This window comes from Schistocerca piceifrons, chromosome 2, assembly GCF_021461385.2.
Source record: "Schistocerca piceifrons isolate TAMUIC-IGC-003096 chromosome 2, iqSchPice1.1, whole genome shotgun sequence".
NCBI classification, from domain to species: Eukaryota; Metazoa; Arthropoda; class Insecta; order Orthoptera; family Acrididae; genus Schistocerca; species Schistocerca piceifrons.
The window spans coordinates 266,112,077-266,137,651 of record NC_060139.1 but is presented as its reverse complement, the minus strand read 5'-3'; the positions used below and the strand labels follow the sequence as shown (position 1 = coordinate 266,137,651).

The 25,575-nt window shown below is 43.3% G+C and overlaps 1 protein-coding gene across 6 annotated transcripts in view; it reads left to right on the top strand.

Annotated features, from left to right (window-relative positions):
* LOC124776297 (NAD kinase-like) overlaps window positions 1–25,575 on the top strand; it is a 518,770-nt gene that overhangs the window by 349,700 nt on the left and 143,495 nt on the right. For 2 of the 6 annotated variants that reach the window (XM_047251217.1, XM_047251216.1), the window contains exon 1: window positions 24,335–24,500. The exons of the other annotated variants lie outside the window; for them this stretch is intronic. In XM_047251217.1, coding sequence (XP_047107173.1) covers window positions 24,355–24,500 — 146 coding nt within the window. In that variant the 5' untranslated portion in view covers window positions 24,335–24,354. Of the gene's footprint in view, window positions 1–24,334; window positions 24,501–25,575 lie in introns of those variants that run through there. 6 annotated transcript variants of the gene reach the window in all.

Sequence of the window (25,575 nt, the reverse complement as noted above, 5' to 3'; positions counted from 1 at the left end):
TTGCTTCACCTGGGCTCTTCACAATTGCTGGATGGTCGTTGGTGAATGTGGACATCCGGAAATACGTCTCCCCAGTGGATGCTACACGTTCTCGATGAGGGAACGAGCAAGCCAATTCGTTCGCCGAATACCTTCTAGTTGTAAAAGCCGCTCCACTCACGCCTTTTGATGCAGCTGCACTTTGTCATCCCTAAAAAGCAAGTCAGTCCCAGTGCACCCTTGCCGAAGGAGTACACTGTTACGATTACTTTGTACTGCGTTCAAACATTTGGAGGTCAGTACACCCGTGACAAAACTCTTCCATCTAGTGAGCAAGATGTATGAAACGGGCGAAATACCCTCAGACTTCAGGAAGAATATAATAATTCCAATCCCAAAGAAAGCAGATGCTGATAAGTGTCAAAACTATCGAACTATCAGGTTAATAAGTCGGGGTTGCAAAATACTAACACAAATTCTTTACAGACGAATGGAAAAACAGAAGCCGACCTGGGGGAAGATCAGTTTGGATTCCGTAGAAATGTTGGAACACGCGAGGCAATACTGACCCTACGACTTATCTTAGAAGATAGAATAAGGAAAGGCAAACTTAAGTTCCTAGCATTCGTAGCCTTACAGAAAGCTTTTGACAATGTTGACTGTAACACTCTCTTTGAAATTCTGATGGTGGCAGCGGTAAAATACAGGGAGCAAAAGACTATTTATAGTCCGCAGCTCGTGGTCGTGCGGTAGCGTTCTCGCTTCCCGCGCCCGGCTCCCTGGTTCGATTCCCGTCGGGGTTAGGGATTTTCTCTGGCTCGTGATGACTGGGTGTTGCGTGATGTCTTTAGGTTAGTTAGGTTTAAGTAGTTCTAAGTTCTAGGGGACTGATGACCATAGATGTTAAGTCCCATAGTGCTCAGAGCCATTTGAACCATTGTACCACGCTTCATTTGGGGTTACACTCGTCTGGCATGAGACGTTCCCAGGGGAGTCCACTGGGGACCGAACCGCACAATAAACCTGGGTTCGGTGTGGGGTGGCGGTGGGGTGAGTGGACTGCCGTAGCCTGTTTGGGGTTGTGAACCACTGAGGGCTACGGCGTGGACGAAGCCTCTCCGTCGTTTCTAGGTCCCCGTTTTACTACATACAATAGATGAATACACTAAGGAGATCCAGAAGGATTTAGGTTGCAATAGTTATTCGGAAATGAAGAAGCTTGCACAGGATAGAGAAGCATGGAGAGCTGCATCAAATCAGTCTCTGAAGACCACAACGCACAGCGACAACACAGCCATGCAACATTATGCCCACCCTTCCCCCCGCCCCTCGCTCCGTAACTCTTGGGCCACGAAAACGATCATGTTGGTCAACGTTCCTGCGTGCATTGAGCGTTGCCACGTCTCGCCATATGAGATAATTGTAGATAATAAAATTCCAGGCATATAAGGTGCGTTATGAGGTGGTGACAGCAGATTATTTTGGTCTTCCCCTGGATCAGCGCCTGCCTAACAGGTTCGCCTCTAGGGGCTGTCGAAGCATAATCATACGCTGCTGCGAAACAGTTTTTCGTCATGCTTTCGAACTGCTGAAGAGGGCTTCCGTTAGGCCGGTATTACACTGTCGTATTTCTTTGTCAAAGTTGATATGTCAAACATTTATGTCAAAGAAATTTGATGGCTTAATAGGGAACTTTGTCAAATCTCGGCTGTCGTCAAATAACTATGATCAAATCTGTGGTTTCGCCGTAGATTTGATCATAAAAGTCTTTCGTCCTCTTTTTCACTGCAATGTGAAGTGTAACCGCTTGGAGGGCTGGCGTTGCTTTAGCTATTTGACGTCTCTGTAGTGTGTTTGCAAACATGGCTTCAAAGTTGTGTTCCTTCGACTCAGATTTGCTTCAAATAGTGTGGAGGGGTGAGGACGGGGTACAGTGCATGCCATTAATTGTGTGTTGATGGGTAGGTGGAATATGCTGCAGGCGACATATGTCCACAATCACAGCTACATCTGGAAACATCAGCAAGCCGGAATAGAGGATGCGGTCACACTCAAAATAAAAAAAAATTATTTCTTACCTTCCCATTCTACTTTGTCTATTTTTGAACTCTGGAAGCCACAAGTTAAAAAGCACTTCTTCTGTTTCGCACTTTTTATTAATTTTGTAGCTGTTGGAACACTAATCCCTTTAATTAAATTATTCAAAAATAAAAATAGTTCTTTTTGTCCATATAGTGTACTAAACATTTATTTACCTAGACACTTAAAGTAGTAAAGGAGTTTTGCTTTTTGGGGAGCAAAATAACTGATGATGGTCGAAGTAGAGAGGATATAAAATGTAGACTGGCAATGGCAAGGAAAGCGTTTCTGAAGAAGAGAAATTTGTTAACATCGAGTATTGATTTAAGTGTCAGGAAGTCGTTTGTGAATATATTTGTATGGAGTGTAGCTACGTATGAAAGTGAAACATGGACGATAAATAGTTTAGACAAGAAGAGAATAGAAGCTTTCGAAATGTGGTGCTACAGAAAAATGCTGAAGATTAGATGGGTAGATCACATAACTAATGAGGAGGTGTTGAATAGAATTGGGGAGGAGTTTGTGGCACAACTTGACTAGAAGAAAGGGTCGGTTGGTAGGACGTGTTCTGAGGCATCAAGGGATCACCAAGTTAGTACTGGAGGGCAGCGTGTACGGTAAAAATCGTAGAGGGAGACCAAGAGATGAATACACTAAGCAGATTCAGAAGGATGTAGGTTGCAGTAGGTACTGGGAGATGAAGAAGCTTGCACAGGATAGAGTAGCATGGAGAGCTGCATCAAACCAGTCTCAGGACTGAAGACCACAACAACAACAACAACATCATATACCCCCTTCAGCGCTTTATGAATCGCTTCACACGTTTCTGGAAGTAGTATGGTTAATGTGCAATTTCAGTGCTGTGTTGTAAGCTAGAGTACCTCTCTCATGTATCAAGAAATTGCTATGTCACAGTGTGCCTGTCTTCTGCACATAAAGCATTTCTCAAGACAGTATTCTGTTTTGTAATACGAGAAGCCACTTTACTGAGCAAATACTGAAATACACGCCCATCAATTCGTAAGTAATTTATAGATAAGATCTGATGCCCTCCACATGCAGCTCTCGTATAAAATTTTGCTGAATGCTTTTACTATCTCGACGTAATACCTATGGCTTCATCCAAGTATGTTCCCTTTCTATCTGCCGCTTTTCTTCCAAATACACACGAATGCAGTTGCGCTATTAGCAACTGCAGCGCTGTTATCCGCCATCTTGAAATTTGACGAAGAATATGACGACAATGTAATACCCCTTTTTAGTGCCACCTCGGAAGATCTTTGTCAGAGAAATTTGACGAATATTTGATCATATTTCTTCGTCAAAGAAATATGATAGTGTACTACCGGTCTTACAGCTTGCTGGCATGTTGGACCTAATGTGTGACTATATTCGATAATAAATGCGCGACGTCGCTTACTGTGGTGCAAATTTTGCCCAATGATGCCGGGGAGCATGGCGCAAGATCCGTAAGAGGGCCGCAGGCACCAGTGTCAGTGAATTATGTTGAGAGCCTGTCATCTGCCTCGCTCCATGTCAGTCGCAGTGTCGCATAAATTATCTGCGCAATACGTCACTGACTTACTAACTCGTTACTGTCGTGCCGGTTGCTTCCACAGTGTCGACCACAATGGAAAAGTCTTCGTGCTGCCATTTTTAGCGGCAGCTTTTATCGCCCGTTTGGTAATGCCTGACTAGGCAGTCATGGTGTAACCCAGCTCCTGAGGCAAATGCACCGCAGTGTTCAGTGGAAACTCTCCGTTCGGAAGGTACTGGTTCCATTCCCAGAGCAGCGTGAGACCTGAGTATTCCTAACTTTAGACACTATCGCGGAAAAGATAAAAGTAGCCTCGTCCCACACAGCAACGCCGTTCACCAGGCCGCATTTTGCCTCAGTTTCTACTCTGTAACCTATAGACTTCAAGCCGGTGTGTACGTGGCACAGGGTACTTCATTCCAGTATCAGCTGCGACATAAAACGGTATAAAACTGTAACGGCGATGTTGATCTTGTTGCCTCGATACCTAAAAAGAGTTACTGTAGCTTTAATTAATAAAGATAATAAATGTTAATCAGGTGTAAGTGCCACATTTGAAGATGCGAGTGTGTATAATCCTTATTCACAAATCCACATTACTTACGTGTGTTATTTTTCCCATACCCATACCAGCTGACGGGTACTAGGCGCTCGCAGCCGAAAGTTGTCAGTCTACAAGATAAACCCGAAAACATTTCCATCCGCGCAATCCGATATCACGCAGTGGCATGTCTGAATTTACGGTATTACCTGTACTTCATAAGCCCCGATGTAATACGTGATCCTCCGTGCGCTTACTGTTCGACTAAGTTTCGATGCCGCCCTTAAGGACGCTAATAGCACAGATATTGTAATAAGCTTAAGTTCGATTTTACCTTAAATATCCCTAATTCCCTGTTAATATATAGTAGCTTTAAACCACACAGATAAGGGCGAAATCCCTAAGAGTGGGAAACTCGGTCGCGAATCGTGCTTGGATGGCGCAGCCGGTAGAGTATTTGCCCGCCAAAGGGAAAGGTCCCAGGTTCGAATCTGGCCCTTCCAAACAGTGTTACATGTTAATTACTAAACATACTCCAGCCTCTGCATATTGTTGACCCAGAATGCTTGAGAAACGTTGCACGTAAATGTAGATGCAGGTGTAGGAACGCTGGAGATGTTAGGTGCTTCTATTGGCCGGTTGGCACTTATGCAGTTTAGCAGGTACGGAAAAAATTTTTCATTCCAAATGTATCTGGCTTGGAGAGCTTTGTGGGTGAATATGTAAAGTTTGTTGGTGATTGTACTTTGTATTTTCATAAATAAAGTGATCTGTAGCGTAGCCCACTTGAGGTTAGGTTGGGAGTTTTTTTTTTGGAATGCGGCCGCGGCAGCGGCCGCCTATGATTTGAAAATACTGATTAGTTAGTGTATTACGCAATGTTGCGTCATCGGCAGCGCCGCGCTTATCGGGCAGAAGATATCGCCGACGGTCAAGGGAAAATGAAAATGGATGTTATATTCGAAATCAGCGCATCAGAATTCACTATATCGACAAAATATTGAAAAATAAAAAAATTAAAAAAAAATTTAAAACAATTTTTTTGATGTAAATAATTGACTGGGGCGAAAATAAATATCGTATTCGTAATCAGCGTATCAAATTTGACTATAATCGATCAAATTTTGAAAAAAATTGATAAATTTTTTCCGTACCTGCTAAACTGCATAAGTGCCGGCCGGTTTACGCGCCAGATGTCGAACACAGCTGTCAAAGCGGACCGTTGGCTAAAGCTTCCTTTGTGGTGGGAAACCAGAACGCCAGACTTCTAGGCGCCGCGCCATCATTGCTGTGTTGTGTTGGTCGTTAGCTGGCGGGCACGGTTACGTAAACCCAGTTGCGGCAGTCCAACACAGGCGCCAGCGGGTCAGAAATTCTGGGCTACCTATAAATGATTCATCCGTTTTCAGAGTTCTATGTATTCCAAAGTACAAATAGGATTGATCGCATGGATAGAATCGTAAACTCACGAAGTACACATTTTGCCCACTAGCTGGCATTAGGAGCACAGTGCTATGACAAAATGGCGACAAAGCGGGGAAAGAATTTTTGTGTGTTGGAATATGCCACTGTCAGAACAGTGCAGCGTGCATTCACAAGGAATTACGGAAAAGAACCATCAGGCAAACAGAGCATTGTGCGATAGTATCGACAGTTTAAAGGCGTTGGTTGTCTTTGTAAACAGCAACCGCGGAGAGGGGAAGTTCCGTACGCAATCCAAACAGATCAACGGTCCGCACTAGACACGGACTTGGAATACCGCAGTGAACTGAGTGGGAGATTTTGCGACGGCGGTTACACTTCAGAACGTACCGTCTGCAGTTCGTACAAGAATTAAAACTGTAGGACTATGGACAGCGCCTTCTGTTTTACATCGCAATACAGGAAACATTAGAGCACGAACATTTCGCCTCCAAACTGATATTCAGCGACGGGGGAATGTTCCATTTATGTGGAAAGGTTAATTACCACACTGTGAGAGTGTGAAGCATTGAAAATCCTCGTGAAATTATGGCGCATAAACGAGATTCGCCGAAGGTTAATATTTTCTGTGATATGTCACAGACAAAGCTGTATGGGTCGTTTTTCATCTGTGAAAAGGCTGTGAGGGTTCCCTCTTACATTCGTATTTTGCATGTGCGGTTGTTTCCACAACACTCTGCTGATCCCGAGAATTTTGTCTAACAACAAAACGGGCACCCCCCTTATTAGAGCATCGATGGTCGTCGCTACCTAAACGACGAATTTCCGCACCGCTCAATTGGGCGTGGTGATGAGGATGATGATGTAGCTCTGTTCCCTTGACACCCCCCCCCCCCCCCCACGTCGCCTGACTTAACATCCCGTGACTTTTTCTTTGGAGATACATTAAGGACCGTGTTTGCGTACCCCACTGTTAAGAACACTGGAACAGCTCGGAGGGACGCCCATAGAACATTTTTAGAGTGTCACATGCCAACTCTGTGAGTTTCCGGTTCTATTCGTGCATAAGTCAGATTTACACAGGTAATATTTTACAAAATATAGAGCTCTGAAAACGAGTAAATCATTTATACAGGGTGTTACAAAAAGGTACGGCCAAACTTTCAGGAAACATTCCTCACACACAAAGAAAGAAAATATGTTATGTGGACATGTGTTCGGAAACGCTTAATTTTCATGTTAGAGCTCATTTTAGTTCACCTACGCCCAATGGAGCACGTTATCATGATTTCATACGGGATAATCTACCTGTGCTGCCAGAACATGTGCCTTTACAAGTACGACACAACATGTGGTTCATGCACGATGGATCTCTTGCACATTTCAGTCGAAGTGTTCGTACGCTTCTCAACAACAGATTCGGTGACCGATGGACTGGTAGAGGCGGACTAATTCCATGGCCTCCACTCTCTCCTGACCTCAACCCTCTTGACTTCCATTTATGGGGGCATTTGAAAGCTTTTGTCTACGCAACCCCGGTACCAAATGTAGAGACTCTTCGTGCTCGTATTGTGGACGGCTGTGATACAATACGCCATTCTCCAGGGCTGCATCCGCGCATCAGGGATTCCATGCGACGGAGGATGGATGCATGTGTCCTCGCTAACGGAGGACATTTTGAACATTTCCTGTAACGAAGCGTTTGAAGTCACGCTGGTACGTTCTGTTGCTGTGTGTTTCCATTCCATGATTAATGTGATTTGTAGAGAAGTTATAAAATGAGCTCTAACATGGAAAGTAAGCGTTTCCGGACACATGTCCACATAACATATTTTCTTTCTTTGTGTGTGAGGAATGTTTTCTGAAAGTTCGGCCGTACCTTTTGGTAACACGCTGTAGTAACCCTATACGTCAAACCAAAGTGGGTCTCCACATTTGATATTTGTCTCTTTCCCACGTTTTGTAGTGTGTGGACATCTTCAGCTTTTAAATAATAAGTTATGAATTAATGAAAAGGTACTACTTTCATACGTGTAGAATAGAAGAGCGTAAAAGTGCGTCGGCGCACAAGTGTTTCAGTGCCGATATTTGTGTAGGAAAAGTTACGTCTGTTCATATTAACGGCTGTACCATTATTTTCACCTTTTCTGCTTTTTAATGAACACTACAATAAAGAAAGTTAAATAAATGTGTACAGTGCAACGGAATAGCTCACTAGAATGTCGAAAATCATCCACACCCAACTTGGCCTATCCACCTTGTATCATCCTAGGACAAAACTGGGAGTCTTCGTTTCCCATTTCGGTACAGTGTCGTGTAGATAATCACAAAGCTTGCGAAATTCATAATTATTGCGCGTTGAGTTGCGAAGCCACTGTGTCGAGTTCGGTAAGGTGCAAACTCCTGTATATGAAGTCGGCGAAAAGCTTACGGAATTTTCTTCAAAATCAAATGCTCCGGGTGTAAACCAACCAGTCCCAGTGAGGCGTAGAGCTGAATCCAGTCCAGCAAGCCGCTCGAGAGAAGACTAACTGCTGCCGTGATTGGGTTCTTCCGAAAGGAGGGTGTGGTGTCGTGCTGGGAACTTGTGACGGACAGCGGCCAGATGTGAAGCTCGACTGCCGTGTTGGCGGGGGGGGGGGGGGGGGGGGGGAGGAGAGTGGGCCCTTCTGCGAACTGGGGAAGGCATCTGCATGCCAGTGTGTTGGACCGGTTCTTTTATCCATCCCGACAAAAGGCGCGTTACGTGGAAGAAAAAAAAAAAGGTGGGCGGTTCATTTGTGCAGAAGATCGCATGTACAGTGAGTTGTAGGGCCCTGAAACCATCAGTGAGCTACAGAAAATATCCTTATTTCCCGAGAATAATATTAACAAGCGGCTTACGGACTATGTTGTTGTGGTCTTCAGGCGAAAGACTGGTTGGATGCAGCTCTCCACGTCAGTCAGTTCCGCGCAGGCCTCTTCATCTCTACATTAACTACTGCAACCGACATCCTTCTGAATCTGCTTACTGCGTTCATCCTTTGGGTCTCTCTACGATGTCCCCCCCCCCCCCCCCCACCCCCACCCCACCATCATCACACTTCATCCATTACCAAACTGAAGATTGCGTGACGACTCACGATGTGTCTTACAAACCGATCCCTTCTTGCAGTCTGGTTGTGCCATAAGTTCGTTGCTTCCCAATTCGATTTAGTGCCGCCTCATTAGTTAACGGATCCACCTATGTAATCTTCAGCATTCTTCTTTAAACGTACATTTTTAAAGTTTCTATTCTCCTCTTGTCCGTAGTGTTTATTGTCCACGTTTCTCTTTCAGGTAAGGGCTACATTCCAAATACTTTCTGAAAAGAACAGTTAAATTTATATTCCAGGTTGACATATAAATATCTGAGCTAAGGTTTATTGGTAGTTATAATTTCCATTTCATATCCTCTTCTGTCAACATCTGTTAGTTTCCTGTCCAAATACCAAAAATCGACTTCTACTTTCAGTATCTTATTTCTTAATCTAATTTCTTCTGGATCATTCGAGTTGAATGTGCTACATTCCATTATCCCTGTTTACCTTTGTTGGAGTTCGTCTTACACTTTCTTCTTAAGGCGGTATCCATACCGTGCGACCGATCTTCCAAGTCCCTTGCCGTCTTTCACAAACTGCAATCCATCGGCCAAGCGTTAAGTTTTTATGTCTTCTCCCTGAATTTTAATTCCCATTCCAAATACATCCTTAGTTTTCCGTAGCTCTTAGTGCGCCAGGTGAATAATGTGTGGGTTAGGCTACAATCACGACTTACTCCCTTCTCAGTTAATGCCCCTTTTTGTATCCTGCGACACAATCTACAAAAACATTATAAACCTTAAATATTCATGTACGTCAAACCCTCAAATCCAAACCACGTAGCTGGGACAGAAGGCATTAGGCTATGGCCACAGTACCTTTAGAAGTACACGGCAAAAGCCTGACATTGATAGCAGTGCAACCCCTGACAAGTTTCCCCCAGTAGAAGTCGAAACATTGGGCGGAAGCGTATGCCATGTCATTTTATCAGTTAATCACCCCCTGCAACCACCCCCATCAATTTTTATCCACTTCGTCGCATTCAGAGATGCTCTCGAGGTGAAAATGTGTCGTTTCGACACCATCATCATCATCATCTTCATCTTTATGTTAATGTACAGTTTTCCGCCACTGGTATGGTCTGTTTGGAACACATCGCTCTCCGTTTCCTCCAGTCTTTACATCACCTACCAGTCACTACTCTGACTCATTCTCCTCCCTTTCAGATCGCTTCTTCCAATCCATTTAGCCACTTCTCGGTCTTCACTTTGGGCTCGAGCTCTCAATCTCCATCTCGAGAACCTACTTAGACATCCCCCCCTCATCAACCATACAGTTCCAAACTACATTTCTTCAGTCTTGTCTTGTTGGGGTTCCTCATGTATTATCTCCCTAACACTTTCTTTTATCATCTTTGTCATTTTTATTACACATATTCAGCTTCTCAAAATCTTCATTTCACTTGCTCGCACCTCAGTATAATTGTAATATTGCTCTTACGAGGAGGACGAGTTCCGTCTAATCATCGAGGTCACAGTCCCCTTCTTCCTTCTGCTGCTACAATTCCCGTATAGTTTCCCCGTCACCCACGCGGTCTCCTTCGGCATTTTGTTGTACGTAGAACTCTACTGCACTAGGTGTTCACTTCCGTAAAGATGCAGGAAGAGCCCTAAGAATGGCGGGACTTCACATGCACGCGAGTGCGGCCTACACAGTAAGCGGAAACCGCCTTCCTCACACGCTGCGTTTTGCGGTCACTTCTCTGGATCTGCCCGGAAGCTGGCAGCCGCGGAACCCATTCGGAACAGCGGTCAGTGGCCGACAGTCTCGCGTTGTATCATCGTTGTATTCCGTCCAGACCTGCAATGGACAATACAGTTCGTAATTCTTGCAAGCTTATCTCGTAATCCAGTACGTTCTCATCTTGGCTGCATGGGTGTTTTTCCGTTTCTGGGTCCATTTATCTCCAGCTTCCGGTCGCACTTTTACTGCTGTTACTGACTGGAGAGAACCTGCTCTTCTGACAACCATTCTGTTCTATTTCAGCTTATCCGTAACCGATATTTCAGAACACAGGAGTGTGTCGTAATTGAATATAAATACAGATAACTGCAACCAGTCACTTGTGAAATGTTTATTTCCATAAAATAAGTTCTCGAGTCTTTTCAGCCCATCTTCATGGCTCATCTTCAGGTGAGACGTGCAAAAGTTACGTACTTGGGTTTGTAGCGTCATACTGGGTACTCTCTTGCAACGGTATGGGAGACATTCGGAAGTGTTGCTTTCAAGCAGCGTCAGAATAGCACACAGTCTTCTGCAACATGTTTCAAGTTTCGTCCTCAGGTGGGTAACGATGCTTGGAAGCGACTTCTAAGCTCTCTGAACCATCAGTACTCTGTTCTCTCTGGTAAAAAAACTCTGAATCATGTAGGTATGTTTTGAGAGTATCAATTACCTACCGGCGTAGAAATTTCTTTCGATTTTGCGGCGCGGTTTAGGTTACAAATGGAAAGAGAAAATCTCGAAGGTGAGTTATTATACAAATCAGTTAGCGAATTCTTACCTGAAATTTGTAGAAATGCTCCTTTTACGAAGAATGATGCTTACAAGTAACATACTGTATTTTCAAAAAATAAATGTTATAAAGCCCAAATGCGTCTAAAATTGTTCGTATAATTTAAGCAAACTAAAAATTTTTCTTCACAATATTTCTGTTCGAGCCCAGTAAAGGATTAATATCCAGCTGTCTTTTGCACTGGCTATCGGCCGCAGAATTGAGTACTATAAAGACTGAGTGTTACTATCAGAGCGCTGTCATCTAGCATCTGGTGTAGAAGTTGTACAGCAAATGCTGGATGCTGGCTAGCTTTAAAAGGATCGAAAACTAGCTAATGGAAATGAACAAATATTTCACAAGTGACCTGTCGCAGTTACAAGATGTGGCTGTAAAATAACGGGGCTGTTGTATGTTATTTGTAAAACACAAATATTTAGTTACTGTCACTCTCAATGTACTCTCCTCCTCCCATCCCTACAACGCTCCATGCGAATTTACCACTGATGGAAACGGTACTGGAAGTGCGCCATCTTCAGGCCTTCGATGGCGCTTTTAAGCACCAAAACTGGTTGCTACACAACATATGAGATCATAAGGACGGCTGTAGCCGTTTCATTTTCTTAAAATAGTGAACGGCCGTGGTCTCCAAGACCTCCAGTCAAAAAGATGTAGATACAAAAACAGTACTGGAAGTCTTCCCCTGTCAGCTCCTTGAAGACGCGTGCCGCATTTTCTTTCATTGCTTCAACAGACTGAAATCTCGTTCTTTTTAATTCAGATTTGACCTTGGCGAATAGGTAGAAGTCACATGGCACTAGGTCAGGATAACGAGGTGGGTGGTCAAACACTAGGATGATGTACTTGGCTAGAAACCTGTCAACAGACAATGGGGTATGATCCGGTGCGTTGTCTCGGTGAAGAATCCATAACTTGGTCGTCCACAGTGTGGGTCGATTTTTTATCTTATTTTCTCACAGAGTTGACCAAGAACCTCTAGGTAGTAAAGTTGATTAATAGTTTGAGCTTCAGAAACCCAGTGAATGTACACAATTCCGTAAATATATTTTTTCGCTCTCGGTGAAGTTGAGCCCTTCCATTGCATGGATTGGCGCCTACTTTCTGGAAAATAGTGAAAAACTAAGCTCCGCCATCTGTCATCTTTCCTTCCAAGAAATAAGGATCATTTTCAGTGCCATTCAGTGTCAATACAAAGACTTTCACGAACTTCTTTTTGTTCGATAGTGAGAATTTCGGCACCAGTTTTGCATACCTTTTTCTCTTGTGAAACTAATATTTAAAAGTTGCCTTACGCGTTCTTTGTCAATTCCAACAGTTTCAGTAATCCGTCGCATATTCAACTGACGGTCAGATGGAATCAGAGGACCTGCTTTTTGGATATTTTGACCCGGTTTTTATCTTGAAGGGCGTCCCGGCGTGAGTCGTCTTCAAAATCTTCTCGGCCATCTTGGAAACGTTAGAACCACTCAAAAACACGGGAACCTGATAATCAATCTTTGCCTTTTATTTTAGTAATAGATATTTGGTTGCAATTTTTCCAAGTTTCATGTGAAACTTCATGACAATTCGTTGCTCTGTTATTACACTTACACATTTTTTCTGGCAAAACGAAATAATAGCTGTTATACAAACGAAGGCCACGACGACGTTGATTCGTCTATAGACACCAGAGATGCTGTATTCGACTGAGAAGGATTCACGCTTCACAGCTACAGGTCGTTCACCTTTTGCCCATGCGTACTTACTCTGTGGCAGCGTCAGTTCCTTCATTTTAGAGCCACATCACCTATCTGTGTCTTAAATGTCGCCGTTCTCAATATCCAGTTGCTCAAGGCCTTTCCTGACTAGTGTTTTCCACTTGGCGTTAGTCGCTATGCCATAGAAGCCACATTGAAGATCCTTTATGTGACTGTGTGACTGTAGAAGATTAGTCTCCTCTTTCTCATTGTTCCTGTAATGCAGTGTAGATATTGACAGCATTTCTTGTTGGGTCTGATGCTAAATGTGGCATCGTCTTTGATGGGGGCCTTAATTTTCCCAGACTCATTCTATAATTTTGTTTTAGTTTCCTGAGCTGTTTGTTTCCGACGGTGTTCAAGCATTCTGACGCATGGAGCATTGCAGGTCTCAGTGGGGTGTTGGTGGCGTCTGAGGTTTAGGTTGGGGGAGAGTTCTTAGAGAGATGTTAGGGTTTCTGCAATGTGCTGCACACATTGCGTTTTTTGTTTATCTAATTACTTCTGGTGTAGATAAAAGTTGCAGTGCTGACATATTGACGGGAACCATAGTTAACCTTTTCGGACAATGAAAGTCCTGATCAGTGAGTGAAATACACAGAATCGATTACGTCCTTCCTTCACTGTCACACTGTGATATTTATGCCCAAGGCAGCGATGCATTCGTGCGTCCCATTCTGTCTCGTCGCTTTCATCCACTGGTTGTCTTGGACTTTTACTTAGATGACTCCTTCATTAACGTATTATTTAAGGAAACATAATATGTGTATTTCGAAAAAGGTTTGACTTTGAAAACCTCTTCATTAAAAGACTTCAACAAAAACTGTATGGTGGACATGTTGATCCGTGTGTCGCACTTCGACAGGTTGCGGAAAGTTCTGTTTGTCACCGCAAGGTCGCTCCCTAGCGTTGGTTGCGTCATTATGTTGCTGGTTCGACGACGGTAGTCTTTCGACAGCGGTCCAAGGCCGACTTGGTACATCCCTGGGTACGTACAAGAAAGCACGGTACGTAGGCAGGCAATCAGTAGCGCCTGAAGACAAATTCGCAAACCGTTCACACCCATCGTTTTCAAAACGAACTCGTGCAGGTCATCCTAGCAGAGTAGATGTTTTTATTTAGGGCCTGTGTGGTTAAAAATATCGGGATGAGGGGGATGAACTAGAGTACTTCGTGATGGTCCAGAATTCCGTCTGTTGTTTTCTGAATCATCGAGTCTACATGAGGTTAACGAATCGTTGTTCGCAATGGCACGTATCACGTTGTAGCAGCAACAGCGTAGCTGCTTAGAGCACCAATGAAAAGTATAGTTCACAAGAAAAAAGGGTGGAGAGAGAGAGAGAGAGAGAGAGAGAGAGAGAGAGAGAGAGAGAGAGATTGAGAGAGAGACAGAGAGAGAGAGAGAGAGAGAGAGAGAGAGAGAGATTGAGAGAGAGAGAGAGAGAGATTGAGAGAGAGAGAGAGAGAGAGAGAGAGATTGAGAGAGAGATTGAGAGAGAGAGAGAGAGAGAGAGAGAGAGAGAGATTGAGAGAGAGAGAGAGAGAGAGATTGAGAGAGAGAGAGAGAGAGATTGAGGGAGAGAGAGAGATTGAGGGGGAGAGAGAGAGAGAGAGAGAGAGATTGAGGGAGAGAGAGAGATTGAGCGAGAGAGAGAGAGAGAGAGAGAGAGAGAGAGAGAGAGAGGGTAATAGTAAAATTACGAACTTCTATATAAGCTACACGGGTGGTAAACAGACCAGCTAATGATAATTTTCTATCATACTGAAACAGTTTATGATATTTGTGTTACTTGAGAATGAAAAATGCAAGTGCGGTTAAAGGCGCTGCAGTCTGGAACCGCAAGACCGCTACGGTCGCAGGTTCGAATCCCGCCTCGGGCATGGATGTTTGTGATGTCCTTAGGTTAGTTAGGTTTAACTAGTTCTAAGTTCTAGGGGACTAATGACCTCAGCAGTTGAGTCCCATAGTGCTCAGAGCCATTTTGAAAAATGCAATAAAAGGTCGCTTTTTACCTTTCTAACTTTTGCCTTGTGTAGGTAAAATAAAACCAACATGGATTCCATAAACAGAGATCATGCGAAACGCAGCTTGTTCTTTTCCTCCATTAAACCCAGAGCCCCGTATACAGTAATGTTACCACAAGTACCTTGCGCCACAAAACTAAAGTGGCTTGTAGAATGTACAGGGTATTTGGAAATTTCCGTTACAGACTTCTGGGACTTGTAGAGGAGAGTGAGTACATAACATTTTGAATAGGAACCCTTGTCCGGAAACGTATTATTTTCGTTCTACAACGGTTTCAATCCTGATGTCTACGCGTCCGCGTCGACTGAGGGATAGAGAAAAGTCTCAGAGTTGCACGTACTTGTACGCAATAGGTTAGACGGGATGATGCATACTGCCTCAGGTCACCTGGTCTCACTTAACGTCTGCCCGGCTGTGGGACCTAGAGACAGAGGGAGATACGCTGTCACGAGTTCTGGCCTCTGAAGAGACATACCAGCTGGAATGGAGAGTGTGTACCAGAACATGCTTCGTAGGTACAGAGTCTGTAACAACGTTGGTGGTCGCCACATCGAGCCGCTGTTGTAACGCATCGCTGCTGTTCTGTACGTACAGTGTGATGAACTTTTTTTTTTCTTCTTTTGAATAACATACACACATAATGTTGAATGTATTAATAAAACAGAAGTGCTTAAATCATAAACTGATGTTTCGTTACGTTTCCTTTAGAATTGTTATCTAATAATTGTACCGGCTCAGGCCTTATTGAATTCCTCGAGCAAAAGTGGATGACTTAAACATCTGAACTGAAGCAGTAGTAGAACGGAAGTGATAGATCTTACACAGGCCATTGCAGTGCCGCGAAAATGTAGAGAGGTGAACGAATGGGAGTAATTGCAGCTACACTACTTTCGTAATCCACGGCGGAAAGAAAGCAAAAAATGGGAATCAGGAATTTTGGATGCTTCCGAAAAGTTGACCTTTTAACTGCTGCTGAAAAGCAACCTTTTTCAGAAGTTCACCAGAATACCGAAGCGCGAGTTTGAATACCTCGTAGGTAAGACCGATAAAGTTATGAGAGACTGTCCTAACAGACAGACGATCGCTCACCTGCATATTTATGGCTACCAACGTTTCATGGCGGAGTTTGGTGTCTGAATGTGAAAGTTCACTTTTCATTATGCCTTTTGGTACCACAAGTTGATAACGCCTTGGTGAAAAACTAAATTAATGTATTAGGTAAGTTTTAAGCAACGCTGAAAATTTATTTTTTGATTCAGTAAATGATTCTTATTTTACCTTATTAGCTTAAAAAGTTCAATATTCAGTTAATCGTAACATCTCCGTTTTAATATGGCAATACTACAAGTCTTATTCCAAAGGCAATTATGTCTACAATGCCTTATAGAGGAACACGGCTTATCAAATAATACTGAGCCGATCTGAAGGTCGTCAAGGGAAGTAGTTACCTATTCCAAAGATTAACAACGGAGAAACGTTTCCACACTGAATAAGAAGCCATAAGTCAACGAGATGCAAAACGAATATCTCTCTCTCTCAAGCACGACTCACGCCCGGTACTCACAGCTTTACTTCTGCCAGTACCTCGTACCGAGTTCGAGTCTCGGTCGGGCACACAGTTTTAATCTGCCAGGAAGTTTCATATCACTGCACACTCCGCTGCAGAGTGAAAATCTCATTCTGGAAATAAATGGGTTGTTTTGGGGGAAGGAGACCAGACAGCGAGGTCATCGATCTCATCGGTTTAGGGAAGGACGGGGAAGGAAATCGGCCGTGCCCTTTGAAAGGAACCATCCCGGCATTTCCCTGGAGCGATTTAGGAAAATCACGGAAAACCTAAATCAGGATGGCCAGACGCGGGACTGAACCGTCGTCCTCCCGAATGCGAGTCCAGTGTTTAACCACTGCGCCACCTCGCTCGGTAACTAAACAAATATTTCGCATAATATATACCATTAAGAAAGTTGTACCTGCACTTTATTACAAGAGTTACTCATTCCTTCTTGACTGGGCACTTCAGACAGCAATAAGAAGTTACAAATTTTGCCAAAGATTACCAAATTCAAAATATTCTTGTTTCTAGTACAGAAGATATTTGGAACCTCTGTTTCTCACAAATATGAAAAGTCAGGTTTCAAGTTTAATATATCAGTAATGAGTAGCAGCCTGTAACCAATCGATGCATTGAATACCTTAAGGATGGCCTGGAATTTTGGTCGCCTCTCTCTTCTTGTCTCTTAAATAATTTGCTAGCCACATGGCCTTTTCCGTAAGTGTTTACGTTAAACATGTAGGCCTATCGACTTCATCACAAAACGCTTCATTATTTCAACTTGTATTTAAGATCGCAAACGCTAATTGCGTACTAAAAACTATATACAACTAAACCGAACATGCATGCACAACGCATAAGTCTCTCAATAATTCAAATACCTTTTAATCGTTTCTAAAAGTCCTCTGAACTTCAATTCAACTCAAAAGCACGGCGAACATAGGAAGCGCGAGAGACGTTTGGCAGAAAAATGGCGCCAAAGCTAATCCACCAATCACGGGCAACTTCACCTACGGCCACTCTCTCTGTATACAGGGCCGGCCGGTGTGGCCGTGCGGTTAAAGGCGCTTCAGTCTGGAACCGCGTGACCGCAACGGTCGCAGGTTCGAATCCTGCCTCGGGCATGGATGTGTGTGATGTCCTTAGGTTAGTTAGGTTTAATTAGTTCTAAGTTCTAGGCGACTGATGACCTCAGAAGTTAAGTCGCATAGTGCTCAGAGCCATTTGAACCATTTCTGCATACAGGCTCTCTAGCTACCATGATCCTTCGTGATTCATTGCCATCTTTGTTTTGTTGTTCCGTTTTGCTGTTCCGTTCTTGTCGGTTGTGCGATGTTTTGCAGTGTGTCCTGTCTTTCGTTGCTACTTGTAAGTTAAGTTGGAGGTGAGAGATGAGCAGGAAACTAACAAACTATTTTACTTGTTCTCCTGCATCTAGAAAACCAAAAACTGTCAATAATTCGTGTCCGAGTGAAAAGCCAGGAAGTTCAACATCAGTGGATGACGAAAGTGAAGCTGTAAGCCTGAGCAATGAACCTACGTGTGAAATGCAGTGAACGAACGTGTGCATGGCAGAAAAATAAATGATCGTCCAGGATGCTAGACTTTGGAACTAGAAATCGTATTTTGTGAGAAAAATGACTGGTTGTTCGTTTCAAACAAAAAACTTGGCAGTAGTAAAGTCAACTGAAGAGTCCGACACCACTTTTTTTTTCTTTTTTTCGTAGTTCGATCTGTTGATGACGTCATGGCTAAAAGCAGACGGGTGGTATCCCATGCTTCAGTTATAAGTAATTTTCGCTCCATTATATCGAATGTCGGAGTACCTTCAAACTTTTTTTTTAGAAAAAAAGCGCTGCTCGTATCCGTGTTTTCATTGTGCTCAGATCGGCAAAGAAGGGCGTTCCATTTACCTGATGAGCGGCGGTATTATTATTATTTCTTTAACAGTTCGTGCATACTGGTAGTATCACAAGCTTTTCTGAAGCCAATATCTGACAGTCATTGCTGGAAACGGAAAGTTCTTGTAATTGTTGTGCCATGCTCATTCGACTTTATAGCGTCAAACTTTATTTTGTTTCGAATCAGAACACTATGCATTATTTTGGTTTCAGTATTATTGCCTGACTGTTGACGCAGGCAAGTTGTATGCACGTTTTCCGGAGTTCTCATGGTTGCTGAAACATTATTCGTAGTGAATAATTGTAGGTGCTCTTGAAGACACTTTTTAATAGGCCCACTTACTGTGGGGTCGAAGGGATACGGTAGTTTTCTTGTTATATTTGGTCGTTATCACAGTAGCCTACATTTAACATTACCTGATTTTTGTAATCTTTTTAATATTATTATTATTGGTGTTTTGCCCTTAAAGAGCGCATTTGGACTAAACTACATGGCCAGTTCCTTTTGCTGCCTTCGTTGCTGCCCAAACTTCCCTATTCGCTCGCTGTGTTTCTGTTTCCGGTCCTCTGTCCATGCTTCTTGTCTGCTTTGTGTCTTCGGCTTCATTTTGATTGCCTTTTTGGTTGCCCATATTTCTTTCATCTTCTGGCTGTGATCTTGCTTGCGTTCTTAGGTCCATTTTATGCCTGTTCGTTTGTCGCATTGTATCTCATGTAGCTTACTTTTCTTAATGATGTTTCTGAACTTTATTCTGTCGTTTATTGTGTCTGCTGTTATGTTGAGCTGGTTCAGGTCGTTTTCTACCTCTGCCACCCATTTGTTGTTTCTAGTGGTTACCCAGTCAAAGATCTGTTTGGTCAGCCTGTGTGATGGCATTCTGTATAGGTGTCCATAGAATTGTAGTCTGCGTTTTCTAATCTTTTCTGTGATTGTCTCCGTATGTTTGTACAGTTCCTCTGTAGGTTTCTTGATCCATATTCCATTGTTGTTAGTTGCGCCAAATATTTTCCTAAGTATTTTCCGTTCTACTTTTTCTAATTGTCTGATACGTGTATGCCCTAGGATTAGTGTGGTCTCTACTGCATATAGTGCCTCGGGGAGCACCACCGTGTCGTAATGGCGTAATTTGGCTTTTTGTGAGATAGACTTCTTGTTGTAATGATTCCACACTACTTTGTATGCCTTGTCCAGTTTAGTCTTTCTTTCTTCGTTTGAGTCTCTGTTATGTCCACTCATTTGTAGTGTTTCACCGAGGAATTTGAAGTTTGCCGTTTTGTAGATCGTGCCATACTTTGTGTTCAGAGATGAGAGTTTCTTTGTGCTCATAAACTGTGTCTTTTCGTAAGAGATCTGTAGTCCAGTTTTGGAAGCGATTTCGTGCAGTTTTTCAATAGCGTCTTTTGTTTCCTTTATACCTTTCGTGACAATCGCCAAATCGTCTGCAAAAGCCAGGCATTTAATCTGTAGGTTTCCTAAGGTTATCCCCTGTTGTGATGTTTCCCATTCTTTTATGACCTTATCTAACACCAGATTGAAAAGGAGAGGTGAGAGGCCATCGCCTTGTCGGACACCTGTGCGAATTTCAAAGGGCTCTGATAGTTCCCCACAGAACTTTACTTTGGAGGTCGTGTTGGTTAAAGTTTGCTCTATGATAGCCCGTGTTTTGTTGTCTACTTTGTATTCTGCTAGAATTTTGAAGAGAGTTTTCCGGTCGATAGAGTCGTACGCCTTTTTGAAGTCAACAAAGGTAATGATCAGGTTCTGTTTGTGTTGTAAAATCATTTTCAGGTTCCAAATTTGTTTCGCACAAGACCGCCCTTTACGGAAGCCTGCTTGGTATTCCCCAATCAAGTGGTCGGTTTGGCATTCTAGTCTGTTCAGTAAAGCTTTAGAGAGGATCTTGTATGTGACCGGTAGTAGGGATATTCCTCTGTAGTTGTTCGGGTTAGTCTTGCCACCTTTTTTGTGTAGTGGGTGTATCAGGGCAGTTTTCCAGTCGTCAGGAATTTTCATGGTCTTCCAGATGTGTTCCAAGATACTGTGGATGTCTTTGGTGAGTTCTGGGTCTTGTAACTTCCAGATTTCCGCGATGATGCCATCTTCTACTGGTGCTCTACGATTCTTGAGTGACTTTATTATTTCTTTAACTTCTTCTAGAGTTGGAGGTTCAATATCTGGATTGTATGTGCTCGTTTCTGTCATCATTTCTTCCATGGGGGGGGGGGGGGGGTCCGTGTTGAGCAGTTTTTCAAAGTACTTTGCCAGAATGTCACACTTGTTTTTGGTATTGGTTTCTAGGATTCCATCCGGTCTTCTGAAGCACAAGTTGGGTGGTTGATATCCAGTCATATTTTCTCTGAACGTTCTGTAGAAGTTTCTTGTATTGTTCTTCATGAAGTCCGATTCGATCTCTGTCAGTCGTCGTTTGTCATACTGTCGTTTTTCACTTCGAATGATTTTGCTTGATTGCTTCTGTGTTTTCAAGAAGTTCATCCAATTCTCTTGGGATTTGTGGCAACTAAATTTTTTCCATGCACTGATTCGTTGGTCAATAGCTTGGTCACATGTGTGGTTCCACCAACGGTGTTTTCGTGTTCGTGGTGCTTGTGCTAGTTTCATGGCCTCTCGGATTCTTCGTGAAAGCTGTGTCCAGTCTGTCGTTTTCTCCATTTTAATTTTGTGTAATATTTGTGTCTGGTTTAAAGTAACGTATTCTGGATCTGGTCTAACAATTTTGTTCTTCTGGAGCTTTTTCTTGGGCAAAAGACGAATCCTGATCTGTAGTAGGTGGTGGTCTGAGTCGAAGTAGCCTTTACGGGTGTCTATGTTCAAAATTTCTTTTTGTGAGTCTTTCTGCACTATTACGTGGTCGATTTGTAGTTCTTGCTTTCCGCTGGGGAATTTCCATGTGGTAAGTTTTCGTGTTGGTTTCTTGAATTTTGTTGACATAATGGCGAGGTCTTGGCTTTTGCAAAAGTCTATCAGATGTTTTCCGTTTTTGTTGGTGTCCTTGTGTGGAGTATGTTTTCCTGTGATATATCTGTATATCTTTTCTTTTCCGAGTTTGGCGTTGAAGTCTTCCAGTATTATTTTGACTCTATGTGCAGGAATTTTTCTGATAGTTTCTTCCATTGTCGTCCAGAAGTCATCAATTTCGTCCGGGTTTTTCCTGTTGTAGTAATTAGTCGGTGCATGTGCGTTGATTATTGTGTAGGATTTATTGGTTGATTTCACTGTGATGGTGCTGATTCTTTCGTTTGGTGACGAAAAGTCGATTATGCTGCCCGTGATGGACCTGTGTACTGCAAATCCTGTGCCAAAAAGCCTTAGGTTTTTCAGTTGTCTCGATGGTTTTCCTTTGTATATTCTGAAATTCTCCGTGTTGTATATATATATATATAGTACTAATACGTCCCACACTTTTTGCATATCACAAGTAAACAACTGCTTACGACTGTCATTCATCTGACGTAATACAGGTACTTTAAATTTTTAGCGTTATACACTTCCGATACGAAACAAATGTTATCCACTATAATTTTTTTATTTACGTTACTTTCATTGCAATATGTCTAGTAAACGAACTTTAAAGGAGATACGCAAGTAACGAGTAATTTTTACAGCCACTGTATCAAATTATCCTGTGCTGTACGTAGTTGGCTACTATGAGTATATTATAGCTGTAAAGAAAGACATTTAACGAATGATTTCGCCATATTGTCTTGTGCTTTTGATTCGGTGAGTGTGTACTCCACTACTCCACTACTGGCCATTCAAAAGTCCCGCCCGCAGTTTGGCAGAAAAATGGCCGCCGTATCGTCCGGTTGGCCACTCTCTCCCTATACAGGCTCTCTAATGGTAGCCATAGAGTAGAAATATCTCTGGAGTGAGCATTGCGTCCTGCGCATGTTGTCAACATTAAACTGGAATTGTCACGTGATCTAGGGACGACGTCGATTGTTTAACGCCAATTCGCGTCCGCCATCAGGTGACGTCACGTCTCTTCACACAACACCAAAACGTTCTACAATACCTTTCGAATGGAGGCATTCGCACAGGTCGTCAACGGAACGTCACGTCATTTCACAGTACATCAAGGTTTCTCGGGAAGAAAATCTTGACGGTAGCAGTCTGTTAACATCTTAAGTTAACCTATTTTCGCCGCGCTCATTCTCCTTATAGTAGTGGATTTTGTACTGTTGTATATTCATAATCTTTATTTTATAATAGCGCTTTGTTTTAGTGACAAATTGGAGATGTTCCATGAAGACTGGGATATTTTTTTCCACTTTCTTACACAACCGAGGTCGAATATCTGAAGGCGAAAAGTTATTTAGGTTTTACGATAACACAAAGGCGCTGACGCCGACAATGTATAAGAACATAAGTAGACGAAGCAAATGCTACCATATGACATTTTAAGCAAAAAAGTCAGCTTTAATGAAGGAATCAAATACAGTTGTTTATGACGTTATTAATTACGTAAGAAAAAAGATAATGGATAAGTATAACAGGCCTCATTAATTCGTTTGAAGCTTTCTTTGATGTGTATGAATGTACATATTTTCCCTAGCAAATAATTTTCTATGTTTTGAAACGTTGTCTCACTTCTCAGTAATTTACCAAACATAATTGATCAACAACATACGTTATAAAGTTTGCTTCGGCCATTGACAAATTTTGTCGTTGTTGGCTCCTCAGTTCTGATACTATACTCTTAACATTTTATGCATATTAGGGATGGTGACTCAGAACCCCAATTTCGCCGTTCAGTACTGTATTAAGCGACTTGACGAGATGTGACATGAAAGACATTGTAAATACATGCTGACGTGAAGCTTCTGTGACGTCATGCTCGTTCATTTTGTTCTTCAAAGCTAAGAGCCAAATTTATTTCAAATATCAGACGTAAACTGCTGTGGTGCCTGCAAAACGTCTATACTAAATCCACAGCGCTTACGAAGGGAATCTGTGTTTACTAGTGATATGACAACATTCAAAATTTATAGGATAAATGTCGGACAAATCTACGGCGTCCCGAGATCACGTGACCATTGTGGCAACGTATGTTGACAACACAAAATCAATTCTGCGCTTCTGAATGCTCACTCCAGAGATATTTCTACTCAATGATGGTAGCTGGACCATAGAGACATCTATCGGTAGCTCGGCGTTTGAGCGTACGCATATCCGTTTAGCACTACCATCGCCCACTATTAACGGGCGAGGGCACTACGTGCTTGTCGAACTGGCTGCCAGCGATTGAATTGTCGAGAACGCTTGCCGCAGCTTCGAAATGCTTGAAACAGTCAATGACATCGCTTTCCCCACCAAAAACTGCACTGGTATCGTTCGTATTGCAATTACCAACACGAAAAAATGAAATAAATTTACGTACGTGAAACAAATCTTTGGCACTCTTCCAAGTTCTCAACGTCGACAAAAAGTTGAGGGGTACGCATCCCCCAGCGTTCCCCCAGAAAAACAGCACTGGATACGAGTATCCGCCGCCGACGTTTGTCGACCAATCAGCGTGAGGAAGCGACAGTGCGCAAATTGAGCAAAGTGAATACAGAGGAAGATGAGATACCACGTGTAGGGACGTCCAGGAAGGTACGAGCCAGCGAGAGGAAGCGCGCCTTCCTGCAGTACGCAAGCGGCGCGGCGCGGCCAGGAAGCGGAAGGCGCTCGGAGAGGGAAGGAGGCAGCCGCTTCGAGACCGGCGCGTGCTGCCGCGGCGACATTCGAGTGGCGGCGGCTGCCGGACAAGGAGCTGACGAGGTCGAAGCCAGAGGAGCTGCGGCGAGAGGCGGGCAGAGGAGAGGAGAGAGAGAGAGAGAGAGAGAGAGAGAGAGAGAGAGAGGGAGGGAGGGAGATAAGCAGGTAGCAGCAGCTGGCCTGAGCGCGCACCTGCAGGCCAGGTACAGAGGCGCCACGCAGCCAGCCATGTGGCCGCCCGGCGAGCAGCAGCAGCACGCAGTCATGGCCGCGCCGCCGGACGGCGAGGGCTTCGTCGCCACCGCCAGCAACGCCAACGCCGTCGACGAGCTGACGGACCGCGTGCTACCGCTGGCTCTGGCCCGGAAGCTCAGGTAAAAGTGGCCCGACACCCGCCCGTCTGTCTGCGTTGCCAGAGCAGCTACAAGGAGTCTGCTTCCGCTGTGCGATAACAGCTCCGCACTTTGCGCCCTGCTTCGCTGTCAAGAATCGACGCTCTGAGACTTCCTTTGCGTTTCCAGTGATACACTGTGTGGTCTAGTAAAGCAAAAAACGGTGGGCTATTTATCGTAGCACTATCTTACGGATCACGTCAAGCAGTAAGACACACTGATTGACAGCGTGTAGTGCAGTATGCGACGTACCTGTTTCCTTTGACCAGAGACGTCATCATCGGCACCTTTTTATTTTTTAGTGAAATTTGTGTTAACAGGCTGACATACTGGGTGTCTCTCGTACGGGTCGTCGGCAGATATTAGCAGTTTTACCGGACTATGAATTCAAAAACGACTTACGTTCTTACTTTAAGAATTCTCCGCAATATTGAGAGTGGTAGTGATGATCAGTCCCTATGGGGCACTGTTAAAAGTGGGGCGTTCCCCAAGGATCGGTGCTGGGGCCACTGCTGTTTCTTATTTATGTAAATGATATGCCTTCTAGTATTACAGGTGATTCAAAAGTATTTCTGTTTGCTGATGACACCAGCTTGGTAGTGAAGGATCTTGTGTGTAATATTGAAACAGTATCAAATAATGTAGTTCATGAAATAACTTCGTGGCTTGTGGAAAGTAATTTGATGCTAAATCACAGTAAGACTCAGTTTTTACAGTTTCTAACTCACAATTCAACAAGAACCGATATTTTGATCAGACAGAATGGGCATATTATAAGCGAGACGGAACAGTCAAAGTTCCTAGGCGTTCGGATAGATAGTAAGCTGTTATGGAAAGCCCATGTTCAGGATCTTGTTCGGAAAATAAATGCTACTTCATTTACCATTAGAACAGTATCTGAAATAAGTGACAGTTCAACACGAAAAGTACTCTACTTAGCATATTTTCATACGCTGATGTCGTATGGTATTATTTTTTGGGGTAATTCTTCTGATTCAAAAAGGGTATTTTTCGCTCAAAAACGGGCTGTTCGAGCTATATGTGGTGTAAGTTCGAA